This window comes from Meleagris gallopavo, chromosome 13 (genome assembly GCF_905368555.1).
Source record: "Meleagris gallopavo chromosome 13, MGAL_WU_HG_1.1, whole genome shotgun sequence".
NCBI lineage: Eukaryota > Metazoa > Chordata > Aves > Galliformes > Phasianidae > Meleagris > Meleagris gallopavo.
In genome coordinates, this window is record NC_139416.1 from 1,615,360 (window position 1) to 1,642,425 (window position 27,066).

The 27,066-nt window shown below is 58.4% G+C and overlaps 2 protein-coding genes and 1 long non-coding RNA gene across 14 annotated transcripts in view; 1 reads left to right on the forward strand and 2 right to left on the reverse strand.

Annotated features, from left to right (window-relative positions):
- CTCF (CCCTC-binding factor) overlaps positions 1–3,517 on the reverse strand; it is a 30,193-nt gene extending 26,676 nt beyond the window's left edge. Inside the window, exon 1 of one of the 2 annotated variants that reach the window (XM_085234590.1) lies at positions 3,376–3,517. The gene's annotated coding sequence lies outside the window, so the exon portion shown is untranslated. The remainder of the gene's footprint in view (positions 1–3,375) is intronic. The other variant, XM_085234591.1, reaches the window with a different exon arrangement.
- On the forward strand, positions 2,650–8,874 carry LOC146543456 (uncharacterized). Its single transcript, XR_014886030.1, has 2 exons — positions 2,650–2,929; positions 4,526–8,874. It is a non-coding gene; the product is annotated as an uncharacterized LOC146543456 (long non-coding RNA).
- Positions 8,703–27,066, reverse strand: RIPOR1 (RHO family interacting cell polarization regulator 1). Of its 11 annotated transcripts, XM_085234580.1 has the most exons (24): positions 20,492–21,228; positions 20,250–20,376; positions 18,216–18,368; positions 18,027–18,105; positions 17,768–17,791; positions 17,471–17,524; positions 17,108–17,260; positions 16,968–17,031; positions 16,850–16,893; positions 16,370–16,495; positions 15,970–16,118; positions 15,617–15,746; positions 15,303–15,443; positions 13,865–14,677; positions 12,898–13,037; positions 12,593–12,767; positions 12,310–12,445; positions 12,074–12,235; positions 11,837–11,995; positions 11,363–11,559; positions 11,198–11,281; positions 10,698–10,788; positions 10,427–10,490; positions 8,703–9,649 (listed from the first exon to the last, which is right to left on the reverse strand). In XM_085234580.1, exons 1-23 carry the CDS (start codon positions 21,024–21,026, stop codon positions 10,468–10,470), a joined length of 3,759 nt encoding a protein of 1,252 aa, XP_085090706.1. In that variant the 5' UTR covers positions 21,027–21,228; the 3' UTR covers positions 8,703–9,649; positions 10,427–10,467. The 11 variants fall into 11 exon arrangements, with proteins under 11 accessions (XP_085090706.1, XP_085090707.1, XP_085090710.1 ...); XM_085234581.1 differs by lacking the exons at positions 10,427–10,490; positions 20,492–21,228 and adding an exon at positions 26,857–27,066; XM_085234584.1 differs by lacking the exons at positions 10,427–10,490; positions 20,492–21,228 and adding an exon at positions 24,259–24,363 and having other exon boundaries at positions 18,216–18,365.

Here is a 27,066-nt window from a genome sequence, read left to right on the forward strand (position 1 = left end):
GTGGCTGAGCACAGGTCAGTACATTAACACAACTACAACAGGCACCAAGCCCAAGCTGTGCTTTCTTCCAGCTCCACAGCAGAAGCAGAAGCTCAGCAGCTGAGACACCATGTGCATAAGTAGCAGTCGTGGCTGCTCCTCATGGTTAAGGATTTACAGAGCACACAGTGATCCCAATGCTCTGCTGCTCTCTCAAGCATTCAATCTCTGCTAAGACTGGGTAAGAGAAGCAAAAGTAGCCAGAAGGTAGAATCAGTCACTGCGCAAAGCTTTGAGGAATATAATCGAAGGACAGGAGAAAGCAGCCCTGAACCTCACTGCATGGCTTGCTGGTGGGCTCTTGGCTGCACCACAGCCAGATCCAAGGCCAGGAAACAGCTCTCCCTGCAGTCACAGACAGGAGAAAACGGCAGCATGGAAGGAATTTGCTATTTGGTTTTCCTTCCTCTGTGCAATGGGACAGGGCTGACATCTCCAGTATTTGTGATGCCCCACGTTCATTTGCACAGTAACAGTAACTTTGGCCTTGTTCTCTCCATGCCTAAATTACAGGTTATGGCTTTTGGCTTTTTCCTCAGAAATAACCAACATACCAAAAACTGGCAGGAAGAGCTGACCGCAGCTCGCTGCCATGAGGAATGATGAATCTGCCCAGGTACAGAGCATAAGGGCAAGGATATAAAAGCATAAGGGCATGCTGGCTCTTCTCAGAGAGCAATCAGCCCAGCAATGCTCCACACCCCCCTGCCAAAAACATTAGTAGAAAAGCAGGATATTAAGCACTATGGGCAAGAGAAGAAATTCTTAAGTGACTAATCGTACACAAATTAATTAGATAAATATTAAATAAGCCCCAAAACAACACAGGTCAGCATCTGGCCTTTTCAGACAGAAGTATCAGGCAGCTACTGACCTGCAGTCACAAAGCCTGGTAGCAACACACACATTAGTTCACAGCCAAGACACAGCCTGCCAGCACCAGGAGCAGTGCCTGGATTAGCTCTTTCCCTTGCTGACGGCGTGGGCAGGAGCTGCAGCAGGCTCAGCACTGTAGTGACAGCTCAGCGAACTCCCTGAGCCATGTTAGTTCAGCTGTAGGGCCACTAGGGAGTACAGCAAGTGCAATTCTGCACCTTTTAACTCTGACGTTGTGCCTCAAAAATATCCTGCAAGGAGTTTCATGAGTGTTAAGGAAATCATTCTGGGCATCTTCCTTATAAATACAGAAGATATTAATACCTTATTAGAATCATAGAATCATTAAGGTTGGAAAAAACGTCCAAGATCACCACGTCCAACCTCAATCCACCCACACTGACCACGTCACATCCCTTGGTGCCACGTCCCCATGGTTCTGGAACACCTTCAGAGTCGGGGACTCCCCAAGGGGAAATGGCTTTAAGTTGAAGGAGGGAAGATTTAGGCAGGATGTCAGGGGAAGTTCTTTACTATGAGAGTGGTGAGGTGCTGGAACAGCTGCCCAGAGAGGCTGTGGATGCCCCATCCACCCCTGGAGGTGTTCAAGGCCAGGTTGGATGGGGCCCTGGGCAGCCTGGGCTGCTATGAAATGTGGAGGTTGGTGGCCCTGCGTGTGACAGAGGCTTGGAGCTTCGTGATCCTTGAGGTCCCTTCCAACCCGGGCTGTTCTGTGATTCTGTGTGATTCTGTGGACAGCTGTGCCACTGCCTCATTGCTCTGAGAATAATTTTATCCAAATATCCAACCTGTGCTGATGCCACTGCACCTGCCTAGGACAGCAAGGGCATGTAGAGACTGTGTCCTCATTACAGTCTGCAGTTTGATAGTTTGGAGATGTTACCATACCTGCCACTGGGGTGACAGCCCCTGTCCAAAGCCACTTTTGGATGCAAAAAGAGCTCCCCAAAACAGGACTGCAGCCCTCAAAGGACTTGCAAAATGCAGTCCAAACAGAAAAGCAAAATGGAAGGAAGAAAATCAATCATCCTATGGAAAAAAAGAAAGCATTACTTGGTTCATATGCTCAAGACCTTCTTCGGTCTTGACTTCTGCACTAACATAGAAGGTGAGATGGGGCTGAAGGAGGAACTGGAGCTCAGAGCCACTCCTTATGACCAAAAGACAGCCACCAGTTCAACAGGCTCAGCACGAGCAAACTGTGGGACCCGAGAAAACACTGACACACTTCCTGCACTGAAACAAATCTCAAAGCCGTACACACAGAGCAGCTCAACAACACCTCTGGGGTTCGTTACCAACTGGCAGCAGGCAGGGAGCTGGGTTGGGGGGGGGGGGGGGAGCAGAAGACCGGGTAAAAAATAGGAAGTCAGCAACAGGAAAGCGGGTGTGATCACAGCAGCAGCATTGAGTGCTGGGGACGGGTACAAGGAACAAAACGCTGCGTCGAAGCCGCCCGATAAAGGCAGAGCAGCGTGACTGACGGCACCTACAGCTCTGAGCATCTCAGTTGAGATCAAGTTGATGCAGGGCACAAAACCGTGTGCGATCTCCCCTTCCGCACGATTAAAAGCAGCAATACCCACGGGAAGATGGGGGGGTGGTGCATTTTGCAGCGCGTTTTCTAGCTCGGAGCTGAGCCCAGGATGGAGGCCTGGGATCGAAGGGAAGGGAAGGAAGGTGTGTGTGTGTGGGGGGGGGGGGGGTGTGCGGGAGGGCAACGCGGCGAGAGCGGGCGCCCCCCAGCCGTGCCAGGGCCGGCGCTGCATGGCGCTGCTCAGCCTGCCTTGCAGAGGGAGCTCGAGTCCCGCTCTGCGCCTCGCAGCGCCTATCCCTCCGCAGCGCACACGGCGGCAGCGCAGCGAGGCGGCGGCGAGGCAGGGCTGCGGGACGGAGCGGGCCGAGAAAAAAAAAAAACGCCCAAACCGCTTCCGTCGAATTCCGAAACCACCCCGAGGAGGTGGAGGAGAGAGAACGGAGAGAGCTGAAGGAGGTGGGAGATGATAAATGGGGGGGGGGGGGGGGGGAAACGGAGAGCGGCCGAACGGGGGGGAGCGGGCCGGGCGCGGAGCGGGGAGGGAGGGGAGGAGGAAGGGGAAGGGAAGGAGAAAGGAGGGGGGCGGGGGGGGGGGGGGGGGAGGGCGGCGGTTCGCGTGGCGGGGAGGGGGCGGCAGCCGGGCCCCGGCGGGGCGGCGGGGAGACAAAGGGAGGAAAATGGAGGCGGCCGCGAGGGCCGGGCGGGCCGCGGCCCAGCGCCGCGCTGTGGGGAACGGCGGCGGTGGCAGCGGGCAGGCGCGGGCCGCGCTGGGGACGATAGAGGGAGACAAAGCCCCCTGCTTCCCCGGCGGCGGCCGCTGCGGGGCCCCAGCCGGCGCGGAGCCCCATCGTGACACCTAGAGGCCGGAGAAAGCGACTGCAAACCCCCCGCTCACCGCTTACCTGCGCCCGCGCCCCGCCGGGCTCGCTCCCGGCGCCGAGGCCCCGCCGCACGCCGCCCCGCAGCCGCCCCGGGCCCCGCGGAGCCGCCGCTCCCCTCGCGCCCCGCCGCGGCCGCCGCTAGCGCCCAGCACCAGCTCGCGGTTTAATCGCTCCACAGTCGCTTCGGACACAAAATGGCGGCGGGCGGGGCGGAGTGCGCCTGCGCGAGCGCGGCTGCCGCGGACCGCCGGCCGGAGCGGGGAGGGGAGGGAGGGGGGGAGGGGACGGCGCGCGCGGGGAAGCGGCCGCGCGCAGGGCATGCTGGGAGGGCGGGGCGGGGGAGGGGGGGCGCGGGGCGCGCGCCAACTTCAAACACCGGGCTGGGGCGGCGGCGTCACTTCGTGTGCGTGCGTGCGTCACGTGGTAGGGAGGGCGGGGCGGCGGCGCGTTGAGGGGAGGCTGTGCCACGCCCCGCCCGGCCCTGAGGGGAGCGGGGCGTTGTACTCGGTGCCCCGAGTTTTGTGTCCGTTCCGCATCCGCCTTGGGGCGGGAAGCCGCCTCAGCTATAGGAACGGGGAAGGCGTGGCACGAGTCCAGCGTGGAGACGGTGCCGAGGGGGCTGAGGGATCGATGGGTGCTGTGAGTTGGGTGAGGAGCTGACAGGCTGCCTTGAATTCGAGGGAAACCTCCGGGTGATTTTATAAATACCGACGAGTTGGCGCTTGAGTGGAACGTGCTGAGATTTACCTCAGCGCCCAGATTTACCTCAGCGCTGGCAGAGGCGAGCTGAGGGCGCTTCCTCTGAGCTCGTGCTGTGTCCTGTTTTTATTTTCCTACCATTAAAGCATGCAAAGTGAAGCTGGGTTAAAATTTGAATGGTTGAAGGTGCGTTGGAAAGAAGTTATTTCTTCCTACTTTGACACACCCAACAGACAGGGAGCTCAGAGAGAAAGCAAAGAGACCGAAACACCGCCAGGCTGGGCAGTTCTGGGGTTGCTGCAGTTGAGGCTGATAATAAATTCCTGCTCAGATTTTTCCCTTGTGAGGTGTCATAGAGGAGCAAAAGCTGTTTGGCAGCCCAGCCTTCACTCCAACCTGCTTGGCAAGTGACAAAACTATCAGACAGACACAGCATACATTAACATGTGTAAATTGTGCCCTTAAATCCCAGCCTGAACATCACTCGTGCTGTGGAGCTGTCATAGGGATGGGAAGAGCTTGCCAGGATGCTGTGGAGGAGGTGAGCTCTGTGCCTCTGCTTTCAGGGTTTATTTCACCTTATGCCCTCCTAGCCTTTATGTTGGTAGGAGGGGTGTGACTCCAATGGCTCTTTTAGGGCTGTTGGTTCATTTTGGAGGGTGATGGCACGAGCCCGAGTCCATTTCTTCATTCCAGGAGGGAAAACATAGCATGGCAGGCAGCTGCAGGGGGTGTGCTGTGACTGGGGTGTGGCTCTGATTGTTTAACCTCATCCGTAGGAGGAAAAAACTAGTGACAAAGTGATGTCACAGATTGACAGTTACAGGAGGTGAGAGGGTGTAGCCCCCTGCCATAACATCCGGGGATCTTAATTGCTTCTGTGGAGTGAATTTGATTACATTTGTTTTATTGTAAGCCATCAAACAATCAGTTCTTACTTTGAGGAGAGTAACATACGTTTCATGTGTGGCCACAAATCCTGCTTTAAGCTCAAAAACTTAGGTCAGCGTTACTTAATGTGAAGAGGAACACTATCTGTACGTAAGATGATGTTTTACTTTCCTTTAAATACTCACACCAGGCCAGCAGTAACTGGCTTCTAATGTTCCGTCTGCCTTTTCTTGGTAGCTGTCCAGTGGCAAATGTTGCACGTCCTTTGTGTGAGAAGCAGAAAGTATTCTCAGATACTTTCTCTTGGCCTTTTTCTTGGCAAAGATGCCTGAAATCATCTACCAGTGCGTGCTGGGGGTACAGCCGATCTCTTGGCCTTGGATCCCTCCATCAGAGGTGCTTTTGAGCTGATTTGCAGAGGATTCAAGCCTTTGCAGTGCATCCCACTGCCCTACTTTCAGCCTCCTGAAAATCACCCTCCTAGCATCTCCAGATTAGACACCCAGAGGCAGATGTTGCTTGGAAATTATCTGAAGTATCTGAAGTTATTTGTTCTGGAGCCACCTTGCCCATGAGCAGAAATGGGCAAGGAATGGAAAAGAAGTGGGAGCTAGAGCCAGTGAGTCCCTGGCTGCCTTGATGAGCTCCCAGCTCAGCTTTAACCCCTCATTTCCTGCTGTTTCTAAGTCTGTTCTCTGATCACCCTCAGACTGTACGAGGCTGCGGGAATCGCCCTCTTCTTTAAGAAGGAGAGCAAACGTTAATGTTAGTTTTGGACACTGCCTGGAGCACACTTTGGTCTCTGTATGAAGTGAAGCCCTAGCTGGTCACCTCAGAGGCGGTCCCTGGAGAACAAGCCCGTGCTGTGTGTATCAGTCCTGTGCTGAACAGTCAGTGACCCTGAGGACGCTGTTGTTTTGCTACAGCTAAATGCAGACCACTTTGCCTTCTGAATCTTCTATAAGTGCCCTAAAACGTGTGTGTAGTGAATGCTTTGGAAACACAGTTTCATACAAGCCTTGGCTAAGGTGAGAGGTCCAAATCTGAGCCTGCTCAAGCAAGAGAATCTCCAACTACTGTGACCTCCTAGATGTGACTGGGCATCAAAATTTGGGTTATTTCTTAGACAGGAAGGACGATCAGAGCTTGTGATGCCCCAAAGAGGCAGTGTCTCCTTGGGGTTGTTCTGCTCGGTGCTCTTGGGGTCACTGAATCTGATGTGCTGAGCAGCTGCACCAGCTCCGATTCTCTCCAAGGGGAGGATGCGTTGGCTGGTTGTTTATTGCTGGTCTAGAAAAAGGCTGTGTGCTCCTTTATTTACAAGGAAAACAGCAGTAAATGGGGTAAAGGAAAATCTTCCCAGAGCACGTGGGTAATGTAACCATGACATAGACATCTTCCCACGGACTGCAGCTCCTGCAAAAAAGCAAGTGGCTGCAACAGTCATTGGTGCTGCTGAGCACACGCACATCCGTGAGAGGGAGAGATGTTTGAAGTGCTGACACAGATTGGGCTGACAAACGCGGTGCTGGAGCACTGTCTCCTTTGAAACAGCAAACATGCTGCTGCACAGTGCGCTCTGTGGTGCAGCATCCATCCCTGTGTGCAAAGAGTGGCACCCAGCAAGCTGATCCATGCAGCTGCACAATTCCTGCACGAGGGCTGGAGCACACGTGAAGTCCTGGAGGGAAAAGTTCAGTCCTCTCTTTCCCATCACCAATGGATCCTTGGTGATGCTATTGCAAACTCATTCAGAACGAGGGGCTAGGCAATACATTCCTAAATTGACTCATATATATATATATATATTTTTTTTTTTTCTAGATGATGTTAAAGCCGCACAAATGAGATTATTCCTAGGATTTACAGGAGCAGAGTCATTTTGTACTGACTTGCAGCACCCTGCCTGCCCTGACAGAAGGCTGTTTTCCTGCTCCAATCTCTGCAGCCAAGGTACAGCTTATCCTGGAAGATGGTATTCTGCTGCAGGGATGGGGCCAGGCTTTGGCAGAGCAAGGAGAACACCCACATAGGCTGCTGGAGCACTGAACTATTCGTATTTCTAGGGGTTAGTTGGGGGAAAAAGAAACGACACCGAACATAGAAGTCTGGGCCACTTAATACCTTCAGGGTGTTTCTGTCCACAGGCTATTACCCAACTGCAGCATGTGCCAGCCAAGACCCCTATCCTCACTCCTGCTGCCTGCAGCTGAGCATGATTCAGAGCTTTGGGAGGAATACTGTGCTTTTGGTCTGAGGCTTGTCCAACCCCCAAGTAGGTGGAATAATGCTAAGCTAGCACTGATGGAGCAAAGCATCTCCTGCTTGTACCTTTCCTGCAATCCTGTCTGCAGATAAAGCCACATCCAAAGTGGTTGCTCTGAAGGCAGCACCCTGACAGATGTCAGGCTCGTTGACGTGGTGCTGTGTCTGCTTGATGCTACTGTGTCCCAGATACCCAGCACAGACCTGGGTGGCAGAGAGCTGACCAGAGCTGCCCTGAGCCTCCTCCTGGCCTTGCAGGCTTATGGCACTAAAGCACACCCCAGTATGAGAGATGCCTGGTTTCCCTTGCTGCTGACATGGTGCTTCCCAACCACTTACAGGAAGCACGTGTCTCATTTGGGACACACTGTGCAATGCACCATGGCGTGCTGTCATCCCTTTTGCAGGCTCTTACAAAGCACTTCCACTAGCAGCTCACTACCAAAACAGAACAACCCAAGAGCCTGAGCTCCCTGGGACATCTGGGTCCCCTGCAAGAGCAGAGCGGGCAGGCAGAGCCAGCAGGATAAGAACACGGAGTCTGAGGCAGCCTGACAAAGGACTGTTATTAAGGATAGAGGTCCTGCAGGTTGCGAGCTGCTGGGCTTTGTTGAGAAACCCAGCGAGATGCTGCTGGAGCTGACCCCGGGGGTCTTTGCCACTGCTGGCTGTTGCGTTTTGCTGCTTTAACCTACTCCCCCCTCAGAACTGTGGGGGCTGCTAAGATGATTAAGAGATCGGAGCATCTGCCATATAAAAAAAGAGCCTGGAAGAATGAAGGCTTGGAGTGGTTCTTATCCATGTCTCTCAACACTTAGTGGTAGGTAAAGAAGACAGGCAGATTCTCCTCAGTGTTGCCCAGTGACAGAATGAAAGCCATACTGATCACAAAACACAGGAATTCCATTTAAACTAAAGAAATGCTTTTTGTGCGAGGGTGGCTGAATACTGGAACAGGTGGCACAGAAGTGTTCTGGCATCTCCATCCTCAGAAACGGTCCAAACCTGGCATGGTCCTGAGCAGCCTGCTCAAACTAACTCCACGTTGAGTAGGGAGGAATGGAAGGCCACGTTCACATGTCCCTTCCCAACTCAGTTCCATAATTCCTTGATCTGTTGTGGCTTGTTATCACTGTGATGAGATGTACGTGGTTCCACCATTCTGACTTCCAGCTCTTGCCTCCCTTCTCTGGGGCAGGTCAGGGCTTCCCTGTTCTGAGCACAGCTCAGCTGTGACCCTGCTCTGCCCACTGCGGAGTGGCACCCTGGTGAGGCTTCCCATGCTCTGCAGCGTCTTGGTAACTCACACATAGCTCAGAGAAAGCAAAAACTCCTTGCTCTGCTAAAAGAGATGCCTGCTATACTGTTGGTAAAACCAGAAGGTTGGTAAAACCTGAGAAACACCCAGCTTTGTCTGTCCAGAGAGCCATCCACAGGCCATAGATCCCTGCCCCTTGGCACAGGGGCCAAACACCCACACAGCAACACCAACGCTCATTAAAGGTTTGCTTTTATTTCTGGTTTAAAATCAAAATTAGTCATTCTCTGTAATTACATTATATATAGATTTATAGAGACATTATAGAAAAGAATTTGTTGCTTTTTTTTTTCCTGCAAAAAAAAAATTGTAAATAAAAAATAAAACGAACAATAACAAAAGGAAAAGGTGGCAGTGTCCGTCTGTCCGTCCCTCTGTCGCTCCTCCTGCCCTGCCCTCCACAGCACTCCCCAGCAGAGGGGAAGGGCTCTGGGCTGGGGCTGTGCCTCACTGTGTTCCACCACCGGAGAGGGACAGGAGCATGCAGAGCTGGAAAGAAGAAACGCCAGCAGAATATATTAATATATCTCATATCTCATTTTATTTAAGTCCTCTGGACTTCCAGGTGGCAAAAGGGCAGCGGTTCCCTCCCAGCCCAGGCGACTTCTGGAAAGAAACAGCATCGTTTCCAAAGTGTGAGTCCTTCCAGGAAAGGGCACGTGGCCCCGAGCAACAGGAAGGCAAGAGGCAGAGAATCCGGTGCGTCTCCCTGCCGCTCCCATCCCAGCAGCTGTAGCACGAAGGGTGGGTTCCCTGTGTGTTTTCAATAGCAGTCGATGGTGGGGTGTGCAGCGAGCCCCTCCTCTCCCAGGGGTGGGTGCGTAGCCCCCCACATGGCTGGTGTTTGGGGCAGGGGAAGCGGTGCTCCGTAAGGCAGTGTGCGGCCGTGGCGAGCTGCCGGCGGGGGTGATGCTGCAGTGCTGCTGTGAGCAGGGCCGGCGGCTGGGCCCGGTCTTTGCGAGCCCAAGTGCAGCCCAGCAGTGCCTTTGTCCTCAAGGGATGGCGGGTGGCTCTGTGTGGCATCTCAGAAAGCTGTGCTGGCCATGCTGGCTGGTGCGAAGATCCGTGGGAGGCTGTCCAGGGTCTCCTCCAGTCGCCGGTGCGCTGATTTGCCATCTTCCCCTGCAAGCGCGTGCCACGGTCAGTGAAGCAAAAGGCAGAAGTTCTGCTCCCTGCCCATCCCTAGCCAGCTTCCCTAGCCTCACAACAAAAATGATGCTAATGCCTGACAGCTGAACCAGCGTGGTACAGCCACAGAGCTCCTGGTGATGCGTTGGCACAGCTACCTGGGGAGGTGTGGGAGTGCCCAGCTGCAGAGGAGTTGGAGAAGCATGGAGATGTGGCACTGGGAGGCACAGTCAGTGGACAGGGACTTGGGGATCTGAGAGTTTGGTTTTTTTTTTTTTCTAGTAGTTCTACTACAGAACCTTAGTAGTTCTGTGATTCTTGCATTCTCTTTAGCACACCCTTGGACAAATCCCATCTCTAAAAGCCCACAGAGTTCCCAGGCCAGGAGCTAGGGCAAGGGGGCCAGGCTCAGGGCTGTGCCAGGTGCAGCATCCCAACCTGCTGTGCACTTCTGCATGCACCCACACAGGGACCCCAAGAGCTTCCCAACACCCCCGCATACACACAGGGATGCACACTCCATGCTGAGAGATCTCTGCCCAGCAGCCCTGCACACAGATCTGCACACAGCAGCCATCCCCAGCAGAGCTGGTGACATGGGACACAGGACACGTGGCACCTATGTGCGCAGGCATTGCCGTGGGGCTACGAACAACCAAGACACACAGACTCCAAGAAGTGACGTGGCTGACAGGCTCTAAGACAGAGACATTTGTGAGCAAAGCAGCAGGAGTGGGGGCTGAGGGACAAGGACAGCTCACATGTCCCAACCTGTGCAGCAGCTGCCGCGATCTGGAGGCCTAGAAACCCACTCAGATGGTTCTCTCAGTGCCATCTAGCAAATAACAAATAACACCCACACTTAAGGCTGTGCACACAGGAATCCTGCCCACCGCCACTCTCACCCCACAGAGTTTGGGCACCATGAGCCGAAGTACGGGGCAGGCAGGGATCAGCCCAGGTCCTTCTCTCCCTTGGGCAGTGTGACATGGGGGTGATGCCCCTCCAGCAGCCGTGAGCAGGGGTGACGCAGGACACTCACCACACAGCATCAGGCTCTGCTTGGCTGCCTCCCGCACAGGCTCCTTGTCTGTTTGGCACAGGTAGACCAGCTGTTCAATGCTCTCCTTGGCCTGTAGGAGAGGGGAGAGGGCAGAGGGCTGAGTATGGTTGGTGTCAGCCACGTGGATGTGACCCACAGGGGAAGGCAGCAAGGTTCCTGCAGCCCTATGGTAGGTAGCAGGCAGGGCAGACCCCTACTAGAGTTCAACCTCCAGACCAGCCCTGGGTAGAAAAAGTCACAGAACCATAGAATGGCTTAGGTTGGAAGGGACCTTCAAGATCATCCAGTTACAACTCCAAGAGTCCCTTGACTGTGCCCCCTTTCCCTTTCTACTGTATCCCAGCACAGTTGGGGCACCTCTAGGAGCTGGAGGCTGCACAGAGACAGTAGCGGGCAGCATCAGTTCTTCTCCATCCACCCCACAGCCAGCTCGGCCTCGAAGCAAATACCCCATGGGCTCCTTTGTGCACCCATCTCACCTTGAGGCAGCCCAGCGCCACGCAGCCAGCCACGCGTGTCTGCACCTCCTCATCCTCCAGCTGTCCCAGGAAGCACACGAGGGCCTGGGGCAGAGCGAAGGCTCAGTGCCACCACTCCAAGCAGCGACCCAGAGCCCACCTCCTCCCCTCCTGCCCATGGCATACCCGTTGGCGGAAGCGGGGGTTTTCTGCCAGGCTGCGGAGCTGCGCCGACACGGCGCTCACCACCTTGCTGTTTCCTTCCACGAGCAGCAAGCTGAGCGCCTTCAGCCCTTCCTTCTTCAGGCGGCCCTCGGGCACACGCTTCAGCGCCCGCAGCACTACATCCTGGTCATCTGAGTTGAGGTTCTGTGCCAGCAGCACTGCGGGAACAGCCCGGTGAGCTGAGCATCCGTGCGGAGCTCAGCCTCCACCCACAGCAGGCGGGGACCCCACAAAGGATGCTGGGGGCACTGCCCTGCTGCTGGGGCACCTGAGTTGGAGACCTGCGGAAAGCGAGGTCCAAAGGGTGCCCAGGATGGGAGTGTAGGAGGGGGCTGAGCACCAGCAATGGTCAGGGTGTGCGAACCCTTGTGTGATACCCCATAGTGCTGTACACCCTACTGCCTCCAGCTCAGGGCCAGGCAGAGGGGCACCCACCTTCCTCTGCCAGCTCCATCACGTAGGTATCAAGCACCAGGGCACCGAGGGACTCAAAGTGGCTCCAGTACTGGAAGATGGTGACCTGCTCACCCTGGGTGCCACCAGGTCGTCGTGGCAGCCGCCGGTTCAGCACATCTTCCACCAGCTTCACACATACTGTGGGAAAATAACAAGGTAGGATGTGCAGTACCTCGTAGGGTTGGAGATTCTCTTCCTGCACACCCACAGGCTCACCTGCATCAGCCAGTCCCGGGTGCCGCTCACTGATGGGTGCTGCATACTGCGCACTGAGCACCTGCAGGAACCGCTCCACGGGGCAGGTGTAGATGTTGGGCAGCTCCACGCAGTGGTCCCAAAGGGGCAGCACCCCTTCTTTCCGTGTTGAGAACTGCACCACTGCAGGGACAGGTGGTGTCAAGCCTCACATCCAGCTGGCAGATCCCTCCTGCGCAGCCCCTTGCAGCCCTTACCTCCGGCAGCAGAGCCCGCTGCTTCCGACCGCTCCTCCATCAGTTGGCACACGATCTCCAGCACCTGTGCCTCCCGCAGCAGCCTGTCCAGGGCAAACATCTCCCGGCACCTCAGAGGCCCAAAGGTGCCCAGGTTCTGTAAGGCACAGGTATGTCAGTGACCTTAAGGACAGCACGGCCGCAGCAAGGCATCTCAGAGGGGCTTATTGGGGCTAGAAACTGTGAGGAGCCATGGCCAACCCCAGGATGTGTCCCACCATCGTGTCCCAGTCCCCAGTCTCACCAGCAGCAGGCGGTTGCAGTTGTGGAGGTGGAGCACCAAGGCCTTATCCAGGAACTCATTGCTGGTGCTCATGGGGTCTGTGCTGCCCTCAGAGCCACTGCACGTTCCAGTATCATCTGCTCCCACCTCACCAGCACTGGGAGCCCTGCTTCCACGCCGCGCTCTGCTGGCCCTCCTGCAAACCAGCGAGAGACTGAGCCAGATCAGCACAGGGCACCTGAATCCAGCCCTTCCTTCCCCACTAGAGCTCAGGACCCCAACCCCAGCTGCTCTGTGCCTCTTCCACGAGACACTGCTCCGCACACCTCTCATCCTGCAAAGCCTCTTCCTCTGAGCCCTCCGAGTCCTCCATGTCAGAGGTGTTGAGGAAGCTGAAGCTCTCCAGAGCGTGCTCCACTGTGAGGCTGATGCTGGAGGCACGGCTGAGGAACACACCCTGCTTGTGCTGCAGAGGAAAGAACTGTCAGATCTTAGCAAGCCACTCTAAGGGGCCTCACTACCCTCATCCCTGAGCAAGGTCATCAAGGATGGCCCCACCACTACAGTCATTGTCATGAGGGATGTCCCCAACAATGTTGTAACAATTAGACAGATGGATATGATTGAAAAAGGTGTTTCACCAGAGATGTAGTAACAAAGGATCAGCACCATAGAAAGGTGCTATAAAGGAAGGGAAGAAGATTGCTTACCCTTATCAGAAGATTCCAGGTTCACAGAGGAAAGCTTCACCAAGGAGGGATCTCCAACCAGAGATCCTTCCCCAGTGACAGCCAGCCCTTAAATGAGGTCTGAGAGAGGTGCAGCCAGGCACCACCCCTTCTTATCACACAGCTGAATTGCCTTCACCTGTGCTCCCAGGGCTGACCCAGTCCTTTCCTCAGGTGCTCAATCAGCGGTTCAGGCTGTGACTCAACAGTTCCCATACAACTGTTGTCACTGGACGGTGCCAACCTGGATGGGCCCACCAACTTTGTACTCTGGGCAGTACCATCCAGATGGCCCCACCACCCTCATCCCTGGTCACTGCCATCTGGGATGGTCCCACCAACCTTGTCCCTTGAGCAGTGCCATCAGAGATGGCCCCAGCACCCTCATCACTGCCATAAGGGATGACCTCACCACTATTGTCACTGGTCACTGCCATCAGGGATGCCCCAACCACCCCCATAGCTGAGCAGGGCCATCAGGGATGGCCCCACACCCTTGTGCCCTGGGCAGTGCCATGGCTCTTGTCATTGTTCTCTGCTGTGGACTCCCTCCGGGCCCCCTCACCAGCAGGATCTCCTCCAGATGTTTGAGCTCCCGTTCCAGGGGCTGCAGCTCTGGAAACTGTCCCCGATAGTCATCCAGGGCCGAGGCCAGGAGGCTGATGGCCTCTTCCAGCCCTGAGTCCACGGCCTTCACCCGTGGGACCGCTGGGGGGCTGGTGGCCAGGTGTGGGGCTGGGACGGGCCCCTCCTCTGCGGGGGCCTGTGCCAACACCACAGCCGGCGTGGGGGCTTCACTTCCACAAACGTCCTGTGCCGGTGCTGGGCTTGCTACTGGCTCAGCCTCCACCTCACAGTATTCAGCCCATGCCACCATGGCACGTGGCTTGGCCTCAGGGCCACTGTCCTTCCCTGCCCAGGTCTCTGGCACCGAATTCGAGGCACCAGGGAGGGAGTCATCGTCCAGCTTGCCCGCATCGTGTTCCTCCAGGCTGGGAGAGTGCTCCCATTGGCTCTCCGTAGCCTTGGCCTCCATGCTCGCATCCACGCTGGCTTCACTGATGTGGCTGAGAGTCCGGGTGTAGGGCACATGCCCGTTGGCCACAGCATCCTTCTTGCAGCCATCCTGCTCTTCTGGGGGCTCAGGCAGATCTGTCCCAATGGGGATGCCGCCGCCAGCCCCAGTCTCCTCCTGCTGCTGTGAGAAGGAGATCTCGATGGCGGGGGCCGAGGCCTGCACCTCGGGCTGCACGATGGGCTTGTGGGCGGCGTGGCGAGTGCTGCTGGACAACTGGGGGCTGGAGGAGTCATCTGACGACTCAGAGGAGATGGACCAAGCTGTGCCGTTCTCCAGCTCCTCCTGACGCCGCAACATGTTCTAGGGAAGGGACAATGACATGTCAGGAGGCACTGCTGTGATCTTTGGGGCAGGAATGGGCTCCGCTTGTTGTGCTGCTGCCCTTTCCAGCTGGGGGGACCCCGCCATGGTGCCAATGGGTCTACCAGCATGGGGTGATGGGGTCCACAGCAGCAAGACAGCAACAGCCCCACCACCAGCCTGCAGAGGGCAGCACCAGTGTCACATCAATGTCACACTGATGTCACACCAACGTCACACCAACACCGCCTTGACACTGCACCCCTGTCACCAACGCTGGGCACCACACCACTGCACCGACATCATGCCAGTGCCACACTGGTGTGACGTCAGTGTCACCCCGGCACCACACCGTTGTCATCCCGATGTCACACCAGTGTCACCCCATCATGCTACCAATGCCACACCAGCACCACGCCGATTTCAAGCTAGAGTCACGCCAGCACCCCGCCACGTTAGCACCGTGTTGGCCATCACACCAATGCCACAGCATGGCATGGCCACCAGTGCAAGGACAAGGCCGGGTCTTCTACTCGCTGGTGAGCAGGAGTCGAGCAGCTACACTACAGCAGGATGGCCACGCTGCTGGGCTACACTACAGGCCGGCTCCAGCCATCGCACTTACGCGGCCTGGCTGCGGCCATCTCCCAAGCTCGACCGAGGAGACGTCGCCGCAAGAGCAGCTCCGAGACAGCTTCTCGAAGAGTGTCTCCCGAAAGATGTCCAACAAGGACCAGCCGTGCTTGTCGGCTGCCCGCAACGGGCTCTTGGGCAGAGAGAAGAGGAGCTGTGAGGGCAGGAGGGCCGGCGCCGGAAGCCGTGGCCGGATGGATGGAGCTGTGCCACCCATTGGGACTTCCCCTGGCACACTCAACTCAATAAAGCAAACCCCATCATGGGCGCTTCAACCCAACCGCGTTTGCCCAGCTCCATGCTTACATAGAAAGCCTGCTCCCGCAGGGACGGCGTATCAGGTGGGCTCTGGTTATAGGTGGAGAAGCGCTTGTTCACCGTGGAGGCCTTGTTGACGGTGCTGGCTGCCGAGGGCTGGTCATCCTTGTCGAAGGGGCTGCAGGGGAGAGAGGGGAGGTGAGGGAAGCACCCTAAGCCAGAAGGTCCCAACACTGCAGCGAGCTGGGGGGTGTCAGACAGCACTTCAAGGTGCTCTTCAGTCCACCTCTGGCCTTCCAGAACAGAAGGCCGATTTTGGGATGGGTGAAAGCTCAGGATAGGCCAGTTGTTGGTCCCCATTCCTGCTAGACTCAACTGGCAAATCCTGCTGAGATACTCACTTCCAGGTCACCTCCAGGCTGAGTTTGAGGGTACCCAAGTCGTTGATATCCACCGCCACTACCTGGGGGAGAGCTGCAAAGAGGTCCTTGGTCTCACAGGACACGTTGCCCACCACCACGTGGTTGGCCAGGCTCTTTAACTCCGTCACCTGGGGAAGGAGGAGGAGAGGATGAGACAAAGCCATCATCAGTCAGGCTGCTGCCAGGATGCCATCACCATGGAATAATATCCTCTTTCCCAGCAAAGGGTGGGTTTGAGTGAGGTCCAGTTCCCTCACTGTCTTGTGTGTGCCCAGCACAACCACTGCAGGTGTTGCCCTAACGCAGCTCCTGCCAGGAAAGAGCCCACTGGCCCACAGCGTCTCTGTCCCAATCGTGCTCTGACTGCAGGGCTCCCTACCTTGATGGAGAGGAACTCGGTGATGAGAGGCAAGAAAACCATCTCCTCGCTGTCCCACACCTGCTTGCTGTTCACCTCGATGCGTCCCCGCAGCTTCCACCGCTGCCGCCCGTACTTCATGAAGATCTGGGGGAAGAGCAGAGGCATGGAATGGGATGCCCAGAGAGGTGGTGGTCAGACAGCCAAGGTCAGGCTGCACAGGGCTCTGAGCACTGATGACGGGTGTCCCCGTTTATTGCAGGACGTGGGAGCAGATGGCCTTTAAAGGTCCCTTCCAACTCAAATCATTCTATGATCCCATCATTCATAGGGCTGGGAGTTTTCTCTGCAACCCCAGGCCACCCACCACAGGTCCCCAACATACATTCCTGCTTGACACCAACACCCAAGGACAAGGCCCACCCGTGCCCCTCATGCTCGGCATGGACCGCAGAAGGGAGGAGGACAGATCCCCATCCATACACCCAAGGCTCCACCAACCTCATACTGATCACCAGCGCAGAGCCGGGCGAAACCTGCCAGCCCTGCAAGAGAAGGCAGAGGGACGATAGGACACAGCAGGCTAGTGCTGCTCCAGGGCTGGGATGGGATGTGTTACCTTTCATCCGAACATGGAACTCTCCCAGCTGGCTCTCCAGCTCACTCTCCAGCAGGCACATGTTCTGTGGAACAGAGCACCCATCACTCAGCACCCATAGGGTCAACACCTCCCAGCCCACCTAGCATCGGGTGCCTCACCTCCGTGTACTCCTTGTAGCCCTTGCTGGCCTCAGCCAGGCTCTCACGTGCCTCTCGGCTGCCCGGTGAGCCCGTGCTGTAGGCTTTGACCATGTTGTGGGCCCCATCGCGGAGCCGCCGCTGGATGCAGTAGGCTTCATACAGCTCGTCGATCTGCAAGGACAGGCCAGGGGTGCAGTGAGGGGCAGGGGGACAAGTGGCAACAGGGATAGTGGCTTCTTGAGGTGGTCTCCCAGTGCTCAGGGCACTGCAGGTTTGGCTTGGCATCACCGGAGCCTGGGAGCCAGGTGGGGAAGAGCACCGTGGTCCCAGTGCTGAATAGAGGCCAGAAACCCACAGAAGTACCCGGTCCCCAGCTCCTACCTTGCTAGCATGAAACTCCAGGCGACGCAGGAAGCGCTCGATTGACTTCACTTGCTGGAAAAGCAGAGATGGTGTGTGAGGCTCCCTGAGAGGGGCTGCGGGCCAGGATATGGCCCTGCCTCACACTCCTGCTGTGCGATAGGACGTGTCCCAAGAAGCAGGCTACAAGCCACCACCAGTATCTGCTTTGTCCTCTGCTACCCCGAGTGCAGAGTCCCAACCCTGGCTGCACAGGGGAAGGTGGGTGCGGAGGAGATGTGGGGAGGCAAGGTGATGGGGCACACTGCTCCTGCTTACCTTATCCAGATCGTAGAGAAAGCCCTGGAGGAGAGAGGAGAGAGATAAGACGCAGCACAAAGCCAGCTCTGCTCACCCAGGGAGCACCCAGCACCCATAGCATGGCAGGAGGACAGGACCCCATGCAGCCCTACACCATGGACTGTCCCCCGATGTCTCCGCAGGACATAGCTGGACCATGAGCTGCCCCAACCATACCAGAACCCCGAGCATCTGCACAAAGCACCTCTCCCTACAGACTCTTCCCAGCACCACTCACCAGGCGCGAATTCCTCTTGGATTCACGGATCTGGGTGCTGAGCTTCTCCAGTTCCAACTGGTGGACCTCCAGGTAGGCCCTGTGGACAGCAGCACCGCAGGCTCAGACAGGGACCTCAGCCCACACCACCCAGCCCCACAGACACCTTGGGGCACCCCGATTCCAACCCCTAGCAGCCCCAGCACTTACGTCAGACCTTTCTTGAGCGCTTCGTACACCTCATCTAGGCGATTGGGCTGAGGCACCTTGGGTGGTGGGGATTTGTGGGACATTGAGAACATCCTACTGACCCTGGAGCCAGTCTTGCGGGAGACGGTGGGTGTGAAGGGCGAGAGGTTCCTGCTGAGAGAAGCAAGTGAAGCCAACACGGCCATGGTGAGCCCACGGCACTGGGGTCCTCCCAGGTGCCTGTCTCACAAGGAGTTCCAGAAAAGAGGCCAAGTCCCAAGAGCTCCGTCCCGACCTGCCTGCCTCTCCCACATCTCCCCGGCACCCAGTCAAACCGGCCAGCAGGGCCGGGCGGGATGAGGCCATGTGCGATTGCAGGGCTGGGAAATGCTGCCTGCCCCATGTGCCTGTGTCCCTGGGTGCATGTAGCTGCCCCAAAGTGGGCATGGAAGAAAGGTTGTCCAGAGAAGTTGTGAGTGTGCCGTCCCCGGAGATGCCCACGGCCATGGATGGGGCACCCATCCCACAGCAGGGGGTTGGAACCGAATGGGCTTTGAGGTCCCCTCCAACCTCAGGCATTCTAGGATTTATGATTCTATGACAAGGCAAACCCACTAAGCTTATGGTGGAGAAGAGCAGGGAATGAACCCCATCTCAGAGGACCCCAAGATGCTGGCTGTGGGCATGCCTCCATGGGATCCTCAGCTCCTTTTAGGAGGAGCAAAGGCAAACTTGCATCTGCCAGAGCCAAGTGCTCTCCTTGAGTGACCATGGGAGCATCTCCAGCCCCAAACATTCTCTAGAGAGTAACCACGCTCTGCTCCACCCTCAGTGCTTTGGATGGCCATCGTGCATCCCTGAGGACAGAGAGGGACCTCTCAGGTGTCAGCACAGGAGCAGCATGGGGACACGTGCCTGTCACCCCCCCATCAGCACAGCAACACAGAGCACAGATATCACAGAGATATCACTCCATGACCCAGAAGCGCCGCGCATCCTAACACTACCCCTCCTGCCTTGTGCAGTGTGAGCACGGCCCAGCCCCACCAGCAATGCCCCAGGCAGAACAGCCCTTCCCTTCAGCCCTCTAACGTAGCCACGTCACTAGTCCTGGCCTGGACCTCCCATCCTACGTGACTCCTTGGAGAGCAGCCAGAAGACTTCCCCGAAGCATCGATACGGGAAAGTGAATATTTTGGCCTCAACCCAAGCCAACATGATGGGCGAGTGCTTGTTTTGCACATCCATCCCTTCCTCCTCCTCATCTGCCAAGGCTCTGGGCACCACAAGCAAGAGCTGAGTGCGGCTGGGGAGCTGCTCCCAGGCATGTGCTCGTGCCACAGAGGTGCCTGCTTGGAGGTGCTGCTGGAGCACGACTCGCTTGTGCCACCACTTCCCAACTACTCCTTGCTAGGACTGGGAGGCAAGGAGAACCGAAAAGGGCTCCAAAGCATTGAAATGGTACAGTCCAAACCCACAGCACGTCTGTGTCTAAAGAACCACACAAGGAACTGGGAAAGAAGCAGAGGAAGGTGCAGGGTGGTTCTCCTCGATGTAAGTTTGGCACAGAAGAAGGGAGGATGTGATGGGTGCCACCAAGTCGCCAGCAGCGGAGAGGATGAGCAAGGACCGGCTGCTTGCTGATCCTCACAGCAGAGCTCATGGGCAGCCAAAAAAACCTTCCAGCACCAAGTTTAGGATGGCCCAGAGGAAGCCCTGACTCACACCAGCTCTGAAGGAGAAACTTGCAGCGATGGGACACTGAGGGGCTGACACACAAAGCTTCAAGACCACATTTGTTCCTCCACCACAGCCATTAAATGCGCTGGGGTGGTCACAAGGCAGCCCTAAGGGACTTCCTAAGGACCACCCTGCCATGCCTGCCCTGGGACAGGGACAACCAAGTGTTGGGGTGACACAGGATGGGCTCAGCAGCCCCAGTGCCACATCTCTGCGTACCACCAATGTTCCCCTGGAGAGAAGGGACAGCACCTTGGGTAATACCACCGTGCCCAGCCCCCAGCGTGCCGCGCAGCACCAGCACCCATCTCCTACCTGAAGGGCCGCTCTGCTGTCGAGTTCACCCCGGCGAATGACTGGCTCCTATTGATCTTGGCGACGAGGACTCGGCGCTGCGGCCGCGCAGACAGCGACATCGTTGAGTGTGACCTGGAGGGCCTCCCTGCGGGGACACGAGACAGCGGGGTCACCGCCAGCAAGGCATGGGGCTGCCACTGAGCAGCCCCCGGGTTCATCACCACATGGCCCATGGGAAGAGGCTGAAGCCCGATGCCCACCGCGGTTCCTCCAGGACGTGGCCATGGCAAAGCCCCCGGAGCCCTGCTTGTCCCCACACGTGTCCCGCTGTCCCCCTGCCACCCGCAGCAAGCACAGGAACGGTGTGGGGCAGGACCCTGCTGCCCAGCCCTGTGAGCAGGACGGAAACCCGCAGACAACAAAGCACTTTGGAAAGTCCCCAGCCTTTGCCAGGAGCTCTGTTGTCAGGAAGGGAAAGGCAGAGCTATTCCTGGTCCTCCAAGAAGTCCCCGTAGCCACTGCAGGAGCCCCGAAAATGCTGCCTGTCCTCATGGCAACGGCATCCACATGTCCCGTGCAAGGTAGAACCAATCCCCGAGTGCCAAAGCCCTGACCCAGCTGCCAGCTGGAGAGCGTCGCCACATCTCCAGCCACCACTGGATGCAGAAGCAGAGAGTTTGTGGCTCCTCCTGCTGTAACCAGCTCCAGAGTGGGGTCCCCAAGGTGTGACAGAGCTCTGAGCCCATCCCAACCGTCCCCACGCAGCACGCACCTGCCCAGCCAACACAAAGCCATGCCCCAGCCTCCTCAGCACCGTGCTGTGCCCCGTGTCCTCAGCACCTAGGGACACTGCACCAAGGCCACCAGGAGCCAGCAGCTGCCACCGCTGATGGCTCCCTGCAAATGGGGCCAGGATGCAGCAGGTCCACGTCCCACACTTGTGCTCGGTCCGAGCCAAGCAGCTCTGCAGGTCTTGGTGTTGCCTTGGTCCCTTCAGTCACCAGGACAACGCTGCCCCAATTAAGCTCATTAGGAGGAGCTGTAATCCCTGCAGGGCCTGGGCAGATTACCCTCTGCAGGGCGGTTTAATCTGCTCCCCACTGAGCGAGCGGGGCCTGTGGCACGGGTGGGCTGTTCTATGGAGAAAGCACCCAGCATCCCCACAGCAGTGCTTGGCACACATGGAGTCCATCCTTTCCAATCCCAAGGGCATAAGGGGTATTCCAAGAGGGGCCTTCAGCAGCAGGAAGCACATAGGTGAAAGATGCTGAGGTTGTCACCAGGGAGCAGTGGCAAGATGGAGTGATGCTCAGAGTATTCCCAAATCCCTCAGGGTGTCCCTCACACTGGGACCTCGAGCATCAGGACCATGAAAAGCACTGCCAGGAGTGATGACATGGCATGGCCAGCTCCGTATCCTCATGCTCCATCCTCGGGACTGTGACTTCATCCCAATCCAAAGCACCGTGACACTGCAGTTGTCAGCTCCAGCCTCATGTTGCCATGTCCCCAGCCCCAGGGCCAGGAGCTCACTGAGGAGGGGAATGCCCCATGAACCCCATCCTGCTCACGGTCTGCAGGACTGCTTGGGATGCTCGAGCCTGGCACACATGGGCACTGAGTGGCAGCAGGGTCTGTTCCTGGCATGCTCTGCTGGCGGAAGAGAAGCCCCAACATGGTGCATTCCTGACATTACCGAGATAAGGAGTACCTGGTACGCCACAGCACCGAGCCTGGGGCACGCTTGGAAGGGATAGTGGCCACAGCTCCTCGCCCGTGGGGCTCTGGAGCCCCTCGCCACGGGGCAGCCAGCACTGGGTGGGTCACCCACACGTCTGTGTCCCTGCCACCCGCCGAGCCCACGGCACATCCCTCCTGCTCCTTGTGGGTGGCAGTCCCACAGGTCCCCACGCAGCCTCGTGTCCCTGCCCAAAGGTCCAGTCCCACAGCCCCACAGAGCCACAGCCCCTGTCCCTAATTACAGTGCTACCGAAGCCGTCTTCTGACAAAGCTATGTGCCTCACCGCCCTTGGATCGTGGAGCACCCGCAGTTCTCCCAGTCCTACAGCCTGTCCGTCTGTCCGTCCATCCCCATCGCTCCGTCCGGCTGCTGCAGGCAGCGCAGTGGGGACACCACGGCCCTCCCCTGGGCTCTCCGACCCGGCTGCTGCTCGTGTCCCCGTGCCCGGTGCTCCGCAGATGATTCCAATCCCAGGAATGCTGCTAGCAGCTTCCTTCGGCGCATGGAGGGGGCAGTCCGACCGGCTGGGTTGGTCCCGGCTGGTTTCTGTTCCTGACACTCAGACAGCAGCCTCAGGTCGCTCTTTCGGGTTTATCAACACGGCGGGAGGCTGAGACGCCCCAAGAATCCAAACCCAAACCGGCTCCTTGTGAGCCCCTAGCCCGGCTGCTGCATCCGGATGCATCGCACCCAACGTCAACCAAGCAACGCCCTCTAGGTATCCCCTGGCACGATGGGGTGCACCCAGCTCCCCCCAGTACCACGAGGCACCGTTTGGAGAACTCGCCCTTGTTAGGAGGGTAAACCACGAGGGAGAACCTTTGGAGCCTGCAAACGCAGGCGCTTGGCACCATTCCCTCCACCCGAGCCGCTGCGTCCTTGTTTGCACAGCTGCGTCCCCGCTGCACGCCCCGGCCCCCCGCCAGCCTCTTTCCGGCCCAGGACAGCGCTTGGCCGTGTTCAGTCCTCCTTCCTGCCCCGGTTCAGAGATGGGGGCATCCGGGGATCAATGGAGGGCCTGGGAGCCGCCTCTCCCCTGACCTCCTCCGCATTATGGCCCCTTCCCCACCACCCCCCACCCACCACGCACGGGGGATTGGGGTTCAGAGTGAGATGAGTCAGGAACTGTGAAATTAGCAGCTCTCTAGCTGGGGAGAAGCCAAAGCCATTCGTGCTTGGGGTCATGGAGCTGTGGACCCTATGCTGAGTGCTGGGACCCCACGCTGGGCGATGGCACCCGTGGTGCCGGTGCCTGCCCTCCTGGCTATGGAACCGGCTCCTTGCACCAAAGTGGGAGGGCGGCAGGAAAGGGAAGGAGCTGCTAATGGGAAGAATTGGAGGAAGTGCTTATTTACCCCTCGGAGCGTCCCCAAGGAAGGGCAGGGCTGGGCTGGACACATAGGGGGATGGGGACGGAGCGCCTCGCAGCACGTCCTGGGGCACCCGGTGGATCCCGGAGGGAGGGATGCCAGCCCCGAGGTGGCACCCAGGGAGGAGGCTGCCTTAAAGGGTGGTTCGAGCACGACCTGTTTTCTAGGGCATCTCCTGGGATGTGGCCGTGGAGGTGCCGCACCCAGCGGGATGGGTCCTCCCCTGGAGGAGGACAGGGCCGCAGTGTGGGGGCACTCACTGGGATCCCTGTCCATTTGGGTGGATCCTCTCTGTATCCCCTAGGTAAGGATGTGGCACCCTCTTCCCCAATGCCTCTGGGTCCTGGTGGAGGTGGCAGAACTTCACAAAGGTCCCAAATGCCATCTTCTCCCCCAGGATGCTCATTCTCAGGCAGCTCAGCCCCAAACCCCGCAGACAGGAAGAGCCCCAGGATTCCCCTGTTCTGTGCAGGGTGGGCAGCTGGCCAACACTAGACCCGCAAATACCCAGCACAACCCCACACCTCTGCCACAGTGCCACAGGGCCACATAACAGCCAGACCCTCTCCCCAGTGCCCCTGGCTCACCTCCCCTAGGGCAAGGAGGGTGAAACCCCTCACCCCGAAAACACCCCCCAAAAGACCAACTACAGTGCCCCGCAATCCTCAGGGTTCCCTTTTCCCCACCTCACCACTCGGGGTTCCCCAGATTAAGAACATCTGCCAAGCAGTGGGGGCACATGTGCCTCCAGCACCGCATTGCTGAGCTCATCAAGGGAATTCTGCTACGGGGAACACAGCACCCCGCAACCCAAGCCCCAAACCACTCCCCCTCGCCTTGCTCTGGCCGTGTTTTAGTGTCAGGGAGCCTTCCTACAGTGACTGTATGGCTCCGGGATCCCTGCCGGGCTCAGTACCTCTCTGCTTGTCGTTCATGGTGGAGTGCAGCAGGGAGCGGAGGGGCCCAGCAGGCTCTCATGCTGCAGGACTGCCGGGACTGAGGGCTTGGTGCTGGCTGTCCCCTCCCATGGGCTGACGGCACTGCCCCACTGCGTGCCTCAAGGGCCGGGGAAGGGAGGACGTCCATCCATCTATCCGTCCCCTGTGCAGGGAAGGGGCCCTTTTGATAAGCGTGGCACAACCGACCAGAACTCACGTCGCTGCTGCTCTCTTCTGGGCGGCTTTATTTTAATTTAGTTTAGTTTTGAACCCCACTGGCAGAGGATTTGCCGGCCCTGAGTTTCCTAGCCTGTGCTGTGCGGAAGCTGCCTTCAGTTGTGGCTCTGTGTAGGGTGCTGGAAGGCTGGGTGCCTTCCCCACGTGGGAACCCAAGGGCACAACGGTGGCACCTGGAACGGCACCGTGTTCCTCATGCCCCGTAGGAATTCGGCATTAAAACCAGCGGGGCGTGAGGGTAGCCCACGTGTTTCCACATCCTGAGGGGCTGGATGAGGTACAAGGACAGGGAAAAGCCCTTTGCAGAGCAATAAGGGCAGTGTGAACCCATGTCCCAGTCCCTGCAGAGCCATGGGACCCCGTGGCCCATCTGCAGCACAGATGTGAACTTCAGGTCCTGCCCTTTGTCTGACCATAACCATGGCTCCCAAGGAGGAGGCTGGAGCAGCACAGCCCCATCCCAGCTGGGAAGGGCTGCCGTCAGTGCCGCAGGAAGAGACGCCTCCCTCTCGGCTCCCTTCCTGTTTGCTGCTGCTTTTAGAGGGAGGTCAGGCAAGGTTCAGGAAGAAAAGCACCAGGGCAGAGCCTTGGAGGGGTGTTACAACCCCGAGATGTCACTGGTGCACCCTGCCACCCCATTGTGCCGCAAGGAGGTGGCACTGGGCAGCATTCCCCCATCACCAACCTGGGGACAACATCCTGGTGCTCACTGCACCACGGCAGGGAGCTGGCAGCAGGAGTGCAGTGTCACCCCCCACCCCGGTGACACCAGCAGGGAGCAGAGCCAGCTGCCCAGCACGGTGACATCGCCCTTCTCCTTCATCCCAATGGAACTGCAGAGCTCCCAGTGCTGGCACTGCGATGCTGACATCCTGCTGGCTGCCGCCCCAAGCTGGTGCCCGGCACACGCCTAGGCAGCGCGCCTGCAGCCGTGGCCCATGCCAGCTCATTTGTCCTCATTAAAGCTTAATGAGGGCTGCCTGGTGGTGGGCAGCGAGGGCACTGCGCAATGGGAGGCCGCCAAAAGGCTCTGAGGGATGTGGGTGTGGCATCCCATCCAGGTGATGTCCCATCCAGGTGATGTCCCCATCATCTGCTTCTCTGCTGGGTCTGAGCCTCCCGCAGCCCAACCAGTGCATCCCAGTGGGGATGGACTGGCAGAAGCTGGAGGCAGGACAAACGCCCTGGAGATCCCACGTCCCAGAGGCACTGAGCACTGGAGATGTCCCTGCACTGCTGTCCCCAGCACCGCTATGATGTGCCATAGAGGCCACCTCCGAGGTGTCCCCTCGTCCCCTCCAGTGACAGCGGCACCAATGAGACAAAGGTGATCAAGGAGCTATTTCAGGCCCTCCTCCTCACGCAGCCCCGTGCAAGGGGCTGGGGCAGGACCCCTTGGCACCCAAGTAAGCGTGCGTGGGGAGGGGACGGAGGTGACAGCGGGGGTGACAAAGTCGTCCCCGTTGGGTTGGGCTGGAGGCCTCTCGTCACTTCCTTGCGCCATCCCCACGCAGGGCAGAAATAGCACAGATATAAGCAGTGGCCCTATAAATAGCCCTAAGCGCAGGGCCTGGGGCCGGGCGGTGGGAGCGGCCCTACAGCCCCGCAAAGCAGAGGCCCCGCAGCCCCACAGCAGTGACGCAGCCCCAAACGCCGGCCCCAACCCAAAGCCACTGGGGTCACAGCCTCCACCCTACGTGAGGGTCTCTGGGGGGCTCCCAGCCCCCTCCGGACACCCCAGAAGGAGCACAGAGCCACGCGTCACCCCCCGGCCCTGCTCGGCCCCGCTGTCCCCAGCTCCCGGCCCCACGGGGGGACACAGCAGAGCCCTGCTCCGGTCACCACGGCCAGGACGAGGGGTGAAGCCGCCCGCTCCTCTTGGAGGTGCCACAAATGGATCCAGATCAGGGCCAGGGCGCAGCAAAGCCCCACGGCGCAGCGGGGAAGGGGTTAACGGCACTCCGCTTCCCAAAGGATTTCTTGGCAGGGCCGGGAGATAGGAGGATGGGGCCGGCAACAAAGCCAGATCTGTCTCATTAATTCCTCCGAGCATTCCTCCCTCCGCAGCGAGGAGGAGGAGGAGGACGAGGCGGCAGCCCCCAGACATGGCCGTCACCCCCCGTCCCCACGGGGCAGGACGGGATCTCAGCCCCTCTGCCCCAGCTCCGGTGTCACCGCGTCCCCGAGGCGGCAGCGGGGTCCCCCACCCGCCCTCGCTCCGCTCTCCCGTCCGGATAAGGGGATGGAGGGACCCGACGTCACCCCCAACCGCACCCCAAAAGGTGACCCCAGCAGAGCCCCCCACCGCGGTGACAGCGCCCGAGGACGGCGGCACTCACATGTCCCAGGAGAGGCGTGCGATGGGAGCGGGCCTGGCTGGGCGCATCGCCTTTGTTCCTCTCCCATGGACGGGGAGCAGGCAGGGACGGCTCAGAGGCGCTTGGCAGCGCCCACCCCGGCCACTCTCCATGGAAACGCAAGAGCCATGTGATTTCGGCAGGAAACCGCGGCAAGGCCGGCGCCAATGGCGGATCCAGCGAGCACCTCCC